Source organism: Trachemys scripta, chromosome 3 (genome assembly GCF_013100865.1).
Source record: "Trachemys scripta elegans isolate TJP31775 chromosome 3, CAS_Tse_1.0, whole genome shotgun sequence".
In the NCBI taxonomy this organism is placed as follows: Eukaryota; Metazoa; Chordata; order Testudines; family Emydidae; genus Trachemys; species Trachemys scripta.
Genome location: NC_048300.1, coordinates 58,180,006 through 58,190,006, shown reverse-complemented (window position 1 = coordinate 58,190,006; position 10,001 = coordinate 58,180,006). Strand labels below are relative to the sequence as shown.

General features: G+C 42.5%; 1 protein-coding gene across 1 annotated transcript in view; it reads left to right on the top strand.

Annotated features, from left to right (window-relative positions):
• DNAH8 (dynein axonemal heavy chain 8) overlaps window positions 1-10,001 on the top strand; it is a 585,957-nt gene that overhangs the window by 256,703 nt on the left and 319,253 nt on the right. The window contains exon 33 of the mRNA XM_034764627.1: window positions 8,550-8,612. Within this exon, the coding sequence (XP_034620518.1) occupies window positions 8,550-8,612 (63 nt within the window). The remainder of the gene's footprint in view (window positions 1-8,549; window positions 8,613-10,001) is intronic.

Genomic DNA, 10,001 nt, shown 5'->3' with positions numbered 1-10,001 from the left:
GAGGGTCCTGTGGCACCTTTGAGACTAACAGAAGTACTGGGAGCATAAGCTTTCGTGGGTAAGAACCTCACTTCTTCAGATGCATCTGAAGAAGTGAGGTTCTTACCCACGAAAGCTTATGCTCCCAGTACTTCTGTTAGTCTCAAAGGTGCCACAGGACCCTCTGTTGCTTCTTTAAGCTGATTAATGTGACTCAAAAACAATTCTTCAAAATAAAGTTTTATTTATTCTTTCACCCAAAGATATAAAACAAAAAAGGCCTATATGCATTTATCTTCAAAATAAAGTTTTATTTATTCTTTCACCCAAAGATATAAAACAAAAAAGGCCTATATGCATTTTCACACAGCTCTTGTTCCTGGACACCCACCCGGCTGCTGTGTTTGGGTCCCACATCCCTGGGCACCGTGTGCTTTAAGCTTCCATTGGTCTGAATATGCTGCAGCACTGCCTCTTTCCTTGGTCTCAATGGCACACTTCCTGTGCATAGACTCTCTGTTATTCCCTCTTGGAAATGTATCTTCACAGCCCAGCTGGCCTCAGTCCCAGGATCAGTGTTGTGTCTCCTTTCCTCCCCACACAGATCTCCCAGTAGTTTAACCACACCATCTCCCAGAACTCCAACCTTGTGGGCATTCTGGGCTTACAATTTAACTCTTTAGGGACACGATAGGTGAAGCATATAACACAGACAAAGGTTTCTAAACACAATTACTCCTTGCTTTAGATAGCAAAAAATGTATACAGATCCAGTTATAAATAATAAATTCCTACATGCATTTCCTCACTTCATTTTCATTACCACTGTGGAACATGATCTGGGCTTAGGTCAGAGTTTCTAGGGTGTTCAGGATCCACTTCCGGCAGTTCATGGCTTTCTCTCTGAATCCTGGAGTCTCTCTGTCTCTCCTCCAGGTTAGCTTCCTTTGATGTTGGCTGGTTCCATACTCAAAAAAGTTCTCTATTCTATGAAAGCATGCTCAGTTTACTTCTGCCCCTTGCCCCAAGCTTCCTGAATCCTGAGTGTGACCTGTGAGTTCTCCTGGGTATATAAATCCTAGCATTAACACCTGACTTCTTAATTCTGATGTTTAGGAATTTTCCAGCCTCCAAGCCCTCTCCCAGACAAACGTAGACTAACTGGTTTCCCAGTTCTGGTAATCCTCCTTAGCATACCCGTTATTCAGTCAGAACATAGTTAGATACGCCGTATTGGAGCATCTTCCAGAGTAACATGAGATGATCGCTAAGGGTATTGTCTCAGCATTGTCTCCAAGCATTTTCTGATGCTTCTCATAGACTCATAGACTCATAGGGTACATCTACACTACAGGGGGGAGTCGATTTAAGATACGCAAATTCAGCTACGTGAATAGCGTAGCTGAATTCGACGTATCGCAGCCGACTTACCCCGTTGTGAGGACGGCGGCAAAATCGACCTCTGCGGCTTTCTGTCGGCGGCGCTTACTACCACCTCCGCTGGTGGAGTAAGAGCGCCGATTCGGGGATCGATTGTCGCGTCCCAACGGGACGCGATAAATTGATCCCCGAGAGGTCGATTTCTACCCGCCGATTCAGGCGGGTAGTATAGACCTAGCCATAGACTTTAAGGTCAGAAGGGACCATTATGATCATCTAGTCTGACCTCCCGCATGATGCAGGCCACAAAAGCTGACCCACCCCCTTTCCCTTAACTCAGCTGTTGAAGACCCCAAATCCTGTGATTTAAAGACTTCAAGGCGCAGAGAATCCTCCAGCTAGCAACCCCCGCCCCATGCTGCGGAGGAAGGCAAAAAGCCTCCAGGGCCTCTGCCAATCTACCCTGGAGGAAAATTCCTTCCCGACCCCAAATATGGCGATCAGTAGAACCCCAAGCATGCAGGCAAGATTCTCCAGCCAAATCCTCATTGACCATTCATACTATTTACCAGCGATGGCATGTTGTTGACTAATTGACTAAAATCACGTTATCCCATCAAACCATTCCCTCCATAAACTTATCTAGCTTAATCTTAAAGCCAGAGAGGTCTTTCGCCCCCACTGTTTCCCTCGGAAAGCTGTTCCAAAATTTCACCCCTCTGATGGTTAGAAACCTTCGTCTAATTTCAAGCCTAAACTTCCCCACGGCCAGTTTATATCCATTCGTTCTCGTGTCCACATTAGTATTGAGCTGAAATAATTCCTCTCCCTCCCTGGTATTTATCCCTCTGATATATTTAAAGAGAGCAATCATATCCCCCCTCAGCCTTCTTTTGGTTAGGGTAAACAAACCGAGCTCCTCAAGTCTCCTTTCATACGACAGGTTTTCCATTCCTCTGATCATCCTAGTGGCCCTTCTCTGTACCCGTTCCAGTTTGAGTTCATCCTTTTTAAACATGGGAGACCAGAACTGCACACAGTACTCCAAATGAGGTCTCACCAGTGCCTTGTATAACGGAAGCAGCACCTCCTTACCCCTACTAGATATACCCCGCCTAATGCATCCCAAGACTGCATTAGCTTTTTTCACGGCCACATCACATTGCCGACTCATAGTCATCCTGCGGTCAACCAGGACTCCAAGGTCCTTCTTCTCCTCTGTTACTTCCAACCGATGCGTCCCTACCTTATAACTAAAATTCTTGTTAGTCATCCCTAAATGCATCACCTTACACTTTTCACTGTTAAATTTCATCCTATTTCTATTACTCCAATTTACAAGGTCATCCAAGTCTCCCTGCAGGATATCCCGATCCTTCTCCGAATTGGCAATACCTCCCAACTTTGTGTCATCTGCAAACTTTATCAGCCCACTCCTACATTTGGTTCCGAGGTCATTAATAAATAGATTAAATAAAATCGGACCCAAAACCGAACCTTGAGGAACTCCACTGGTGACCTTCCTCCAACCTGACAGTTCACCTTTCAGTATGACCCACTGCAGTCTCCCCTTTAACCAGTTCTTTATCCACCTCTGGATTTTCATATCGATCCCCATCTTTTCCAATTTAACCAATAATTCCTCGTGCGGTACCGTATCAAACGCTTTACTGAAATCGAGGTATATTAGGTCCACCGCATTTCCCTTATCTAAAAAGTCTGTTACTTTCTCAAAGAAGGAGATCAGATTGGTTTGGCACTATCTGCCTTTCGTAAAACCATGTTGTAATTTGTCGCAATTGCCATTGACCTCAAGGTCCTTAACTACTTTCTCCTTCAAAATTTTTTCCAAGACCTTGCATACTACAGATGTTAAACTAACAGGCCTGTAGTTACCCGGGTCACTTTTTTTCCCTTTCTTGAAAATAGGAACCACATTAGCTATTCTCCAGTCCAATGGTACCACCCCCGAGTTTATAGATTCATTAAAAATTATCGCTAATGGGCTTGCAATTTCCCGCGCCAGTTCCTTCAGTATTCTCGGATGAAGATCATCCGGTCCGCCCGATTTAGTCCCATTAAGCTGTTCAAGTTTGGCTTCTACCTCGGATATGGTAATTTCGATCCCCCCTCCATTATTCCCCTCTGTCACGCTGCCACTATTCCCAAGCCCTTCATTAGCCTCATTAAAGACCGATGCAAAATATTTGTTCAGATATTGTGCCATGCCTAGATTATCCTTAATCTCCACTCCATCTACAGTGTTCAGCGGTCCCACTTCTTCTTTCTTTGTTTTCTTCCTATTTATATGGCTATAAAACCTCTTACTATTGGTTTTAATTCCCCTAGCAAGGTCCAACTGTACACGATTTTTGGGCTTTCTCACTCCATCTCTACATGCTCTGACCTCAATAAGGTAGGTTTCCTTACTGATCCCTCCCCTCTTCCACTCTTTGTACGCTTTCTGTTTTTTCTTAATCACCCCTTTGAGACGCTCGCTCATCCAGCTCGGTCTAAATCTCTTGCCTACTAACCGTTTTCCCTTTCTCGGGATACAGGCCTCCGACAGCTCCTGCAACTTTAATTTAAAATAATCCAAGGCGCCATCCGCCTTTAGATCCATAAATATGTTAGCCCAATCCACTTCCCTAACCAGTCCCCTTAATTTATTAAAATTAGCCTTTTTGAAATTATAAACCCTAGTCTCCGATTTAATTCTGTTAATCCTTTAGTTTAGTTTAAATCGAATTAGCTCATGATCAGTCGAGCCAAGGTTGTCCCCTACAACCATTTCCTCAACGAGGTCCTCACTACTCACCAAAACCAAATCTAAAATGGCATCCCCCCTCATCGGTTCAGCTACTACTTGATGAAGGAATTCATCAGCTAACACGTCTAGGAACATCTGAGCCCTATTATTGTTACTAGCATTTGTTCCCCAATCTATATCCGGGAAGTTAAAGTCTCCCATGATTACACAGTTCCTATTAGTATTTACTTCCCTAAAAACATTAAATAGTTCTCTGTCCGTATCCAGGCTAGATCCCGGCGGGCTATAGCATACCCCAAGCACTATCCCAGGGGAGGCTCTAGTAGTTCTTTTACCCAGTGTGAGTATTGCCCAGACAGACTCATAGACTCATAGACTTTAAGGTCAGAAGGGACCATTATGATCATCTGGTCTGACCCCCTGCATACTGCAGGCCACAAGACCCTTCCCTGGACTCTGCCGTTGAAGTCCCCAATCCTGTGTTTTAGTGACTTCAATCGGCAGAGACCCTCCTGCTAGTGATCCCTGCCCCATGCTGCGGAGGAAGGCGAAAAACCTCCAGAGGCTCAGCGAATCTACCCTGGAGGAAAATTCCTTCCCGACCCCAAATATGGCGATCAGTAATACCCCGAGCATGTAGGCAAGAGTCTCTAGCCTGACCCTTGTTGGCCATTATGCTATTTACGTACCATTGCTTGGTTTTCCTTGGCTACTATGTTTTACCATTAAACCATTCCCTCCATAAACTTATCTAACTTAATCTTAAAACCAGACAGGTCCGTCGCCCCCACCGTTTCCCTCGGAAGGCCGTTCCAATATTTCACCCCTCTGACGGTCAGAAACCTTTGTCTAATTTCAAGCCTGAACTTCCCCACGGCCAGTTTATATCCATTCGTTCTCGTGTCCACATTAGTACTAAGCTGGAATAATTCCTCTCCCTCCCTTGTATTTATCCCTCTGATATATTTAAAGATAGCAATCATATCCCCCCTCAGCCTTCGCTTTGTCAGACTAAACAACCCAAGCTCCTCTAATCTCTTTTCATACGACAGGTTTTCCATTCCTCTGATCATCCTAGTCGCCCTTCTCTGCACCCGTTCCAGTTTGAGTTCATCTTTTTTAAACATGGGAGACCAGAACTGCACACAGTACTCCAAATGAGGTCTCACCAGCGCCTTATACAACGGAAGCAGGACCTCCTTATCCCTACTAGATATACCTCGCCTAATACATCCCAAGACCGCATTGGCTTTTTTCACCGCCACGTCACATTGTCGACTCATAGTCATCCTGCGGTCTACAAGGACCCCTAAGTCCTTCTCCTCTTCCGTTACTTCTAACCAATGCGTCCCCATCTTGTAACTAAAATTGTTATTAGTCATCCCCAAGTGCATCACCTTACACTTTTCACTATTAAATTTTATCCTGTTTCTGATACTCCAATTCACAAGCTCATTCAAGTCTCCCTGCAGAATATCCCTATCCTCCTCCAAATTTGCAACTCCTCCCACCTTCGTATCATCCGCAAACTTTATCAGTCCACTCTTGCAATCGGTTCCGAGGTCAGTTATAAATAGATTAAATAAAATGGGTCCCAAAACCGAACCTTGAGGCACTCCACTAGTAACCTCCCTCCAACCCGACAGTTCACCCTTTAATACGACCCGCTGCATTCTCCCCATTAACCAATTCCTTATCCACCTCTGGATTTTCATATCGATCCCCATGTTTTCCAGTTTAACCAATAATTCCTCATGGGGTACAGTATCAAACGCTTTACTGAAATCCAGGTATATTAGGTCCACCGCATTTCCCTTATCTAATAAGTCCGTTACTTTCTCAAAGAAGGAGATCAGATTCGTTTGGCACGATCTGCCCTTCGTAAAACTATGCTGTAATTTATCGCAATTGCCATTAACCTCAAGGTCCTCAACTAGTTTCTCTTTCAGAATCTTCTCCAGCACCTTGCACACTACAGATGTTAAACTAACAGGCCTGTAGTTACCCGGATCACTTTTTTTCCCTTTCTTGAAAATAGGAACCACGTTGGCTATTCTCCAGTCTAACGGGACCACCCCCGAGTTTACAGATTCATTAAATATTATCGCTAATGGGCCTGCTATTTCCCGCGCCAATTCCTTCAATATTCTCGGATGAAGATCGTCCGGTCCTCCCGACTTAGTCCCATTAAGGTGTTCAAGTTTTGTTTCTACCTCGGATGCGGTAATCCCCCATCCTATATGCCCCTCTGTAATGGTGCTAGTATCCCTAATACCTTCATTGGCCTCATTAAACACCGATGCAAAATATTCATTGAGATATTGCGCCATGCCTAGATTATCTTTAATCTCCTCTCCGGCTATAGTCTTCAGCGGTCCCACTTCTTCTTTTTTTGCTTTCTTCCTATTTATATGGCTGTAAAACCTTTTACTATTGCTTTTAATTCCCCTCGCTAGGTCCAACTCTACACGGCCTTTGGCCTTTCTCACTCTATCTCTACATTCTCTGACTTCACTAAGGTAAGTTTCCTCCGTCTTACCCATTCCATCGTTATTATTTCTTTACAGTTTACCTCATTATTGACATACAATGCGACTCCCCCACTTTTACCTTTGTTCCGGTCGTTCCTAAACAGCACATACCCTTCCATTCCTGTACTCCAGTCATGACTACCGTTCCACCATGTTTTGGTTATTCCTACGATATCTGGTTTCATGTCTCGGACCAGGAGCTCCAATTCCTCCATTTTGTTACATAGGCTTCTCGCATTGGTGTATAAACATCTTAATGTATGCCGTTTAGCCTGTCTCCCATTAGTTATGCAATTTGGTACCGACCCCGTACTGTCCATCCCCCCTCTCCTTGTTATGTCCAATCCCTTCCCCCTAGCTATATCTGTTCCTATCCCATCACCTTCCTTTTCAATGTTGGAATCTGGCGTGGAGATTAACTGGACATCTCCCAACCGTCCCCCCACTGACTTCTTTAGCAAGTTCAGTGGAGACTGCAATTATGCTTCATTTGTGAAGCTATCCTGATTTTCACTAACTAAAGATTAGACTCTATACCTTTTATAAAGGATTGGTCTTAATGATCAGCTCATTTTTTCTCATATTACTGAGGGTAACATTTTCAAAAGCACCTAAGTGACTTAGGAATAGATGCGAGTAACATTTTCTAAGCTGAAAAATGCAAATTCGTTGCAACAAAAATGCTTTGTGAATTTGAGTTGAATTTGCTGAATTGTTTTGGTCGGAAAAGAAAATTTGGAAAAAATCAAAACATTATGATTTTTGAAACAAAACTACCTTTGTTTAGAAATTTACTTCAATTTTATTTTAAAAAGGGTAGACTAATGTAAAAACAGAATGAAATATTTCATTTTGGGTCAAACAAAATGTTTTGCTTGTGTTAAAACAAATTTTTTTGACTATTTTGGAACACTGAAAAATGTAAAAAAAAAAAAAAAAAAAAAAAGGTTAATTTGGGTCAACCTGAAGTAATTTTTTGTTTTGTTTTTTGGTATGACCAGCAACTGAAAAGTCAGTTATTCACACATTTCTGTTCAGGGGCCTATATCCCACTGATTTCATGTAAAGGCTTTTGAAAATTTTACCGTGGGTCTCATGGATGAGTCTCAAAGGAGAAATATAATTCTAGCTTTTTGAATATATTGCCTTCTCTGTTCTCCTTCCAAACTTCTTCAGAGAAGTGGGATTTAAGCAGTGGAAAAAATGAAGGCTGTTGTGTCACCAGAGCCCTTTGTTTCTTTGCTTTAATAGTCATGGGGGATGCTTTCACAGCCCTAATGGGCACTGCTTTTTTTTAAGTGATTCCAAGCTCTGTGTCACAATGTGTTTGCATCCCATAATGCAGATCTACAGAGTCAATATACTTGAAATACAGTTACTGGTATGTTAATCTTTCTATCTTCCTCCCTTCCACTCCCAACACCTCAAGTTATACTTAACAAGAAATTTTGTGCAGTTCTAATACATACCAGTGAAAGTAAGCTCTGTGGAAATAAAAACAATACATGGCAGATTGAATATTCTGTAACTCTGATTATACCTTTGATAAAAGTAAAGAGTCGCCTCAAGTCACTTTTTGGGCATTCTTGCTTTATTCTTGACAGTATGAAAATATGCAGAACATGAAAGTATATTATCTACTAATAGCAAATTTGATTAGACTACAGAAATTTCTATTTTATCTAAAATATTTTTCCTTTGATACACTTTTGTAACTCTTTTGGCATTAGTGGGATTTATGGACACACTTAAATGATTCATATACCCCTTACATATACCCCTTGACTATTTAAACAGTTTTGTATATGCTGATGGTTTGTAAATATAGAATTTGCCTTAACACACTTGAAGAGTTAATATTCACTTTGGTTAAAATTTATTTGCTTTAGGAAGGACCCATGGTTCCAAATACACCACCACAAGAAGCCAGCAATAGGTTACAAATATTCCAGGTAAGAAAAAAATTAGTTTTGAAATGTTAAATTGAGAGTCATAGTTGTGAATCAAAATGAGTTTAGAAAAAGATCCATTACTATCTCTGGAACACGGGAATTGATGGACAATATTGAGCATTACTCTGTAAATTACTTAGATCATAAACTCTTCAGAGCAGGAATTTTCTCTTACTGTGTGATTATACAGCACCTAGCACTATGGGCCCTGTGCTCAACTGGGACCTTGAAACACTGCTGTGATGCAAATAATAACAACAAGAAGAAAATCTTAATTTGTTCAGTGTGTTTTCTACAGACATTTTCTGCATTAGAAACAGAAATTCTCAGGGGATTTTAGGGATTGATTTCTGCAGCAAAGATACACAGTTGATATGTACCTTTGCTTCATTCTGTTAGTCACAGTCAAATGGCTGTATGCCTTTTCTTCAAAACCAACACCTCTAGCTCCCTTAAAGTTTTTGTTTCCTCATTAGACACTTGCTGCCAAGCTTGATAGTTTCCTAAAACCAATTTTCACTTGATGCAACAGTGTTCATCTGTCTCTGCTGTGGCCCCTACCCTTGACTGGAAGGACTGAAGAGAACACCATCTGCGCTCCCAACTCCCTCACCCTTAATCCCAGAGCCCTGTAGTTATTTCTGATCTGCTGCAGGACATACCTCGCAGTATCATTAGTGCCCACATGGATGAGTAGCATGGGGTAGTAGTCAGAGGGCTGGATGATCCTCAACAGTCCCTCCGTAGCATCTCGGATACGGGTCCCTGGTATGCAGCATACCTCCCGGGATGCCATGTCAGGGCGACAGATGGGTGCCTCTGTCCCCCTCAGAAGAGAGTCTCCAACCACCACTAGCCTATATTTCCTCCTGAGAGTGGTGGCTGTGCTCCTCCCAGCCTTGGGGATATATGGCTTCTCTTCTTCAACCTTTCGGGGTGATTCCTCATCACTCGTTGCCAGGGCAGCATTAACAGTTCTTCATCACCATGGTGAGTGAGTTGGGAGTAGGGGTGGAGCACTGCCTGCTGCCAGAAGTAACCAGCAGCCAGTATCCTCCCTGTACCAAAGCCTTATCCTCCTTCCCCAGTCGCATGACAGCAGTCCTTTCTAGCTGGATAGCTTCCTCAGCCTTGGAAGTCTCCATATGAATACTGTCAATTAATTGTTTAATTACAGTTTTTCCATGCATAACAAAAGACATTAGAACAGACTTGATAAAGGTATATTGAAACCTAATCATTTATCAAGTCTAAAGGACCTAGGTAAAGCCTTTCAAACCTCACTGCCTAAAACTGGGCATCTCAATTGGCCATCTTAATAAAGATAAGTAGGTTTTCAGTGGTGCTGAGCATTCACAAAACCTCTGAAAACCAGGTTCTTTTTTGTGT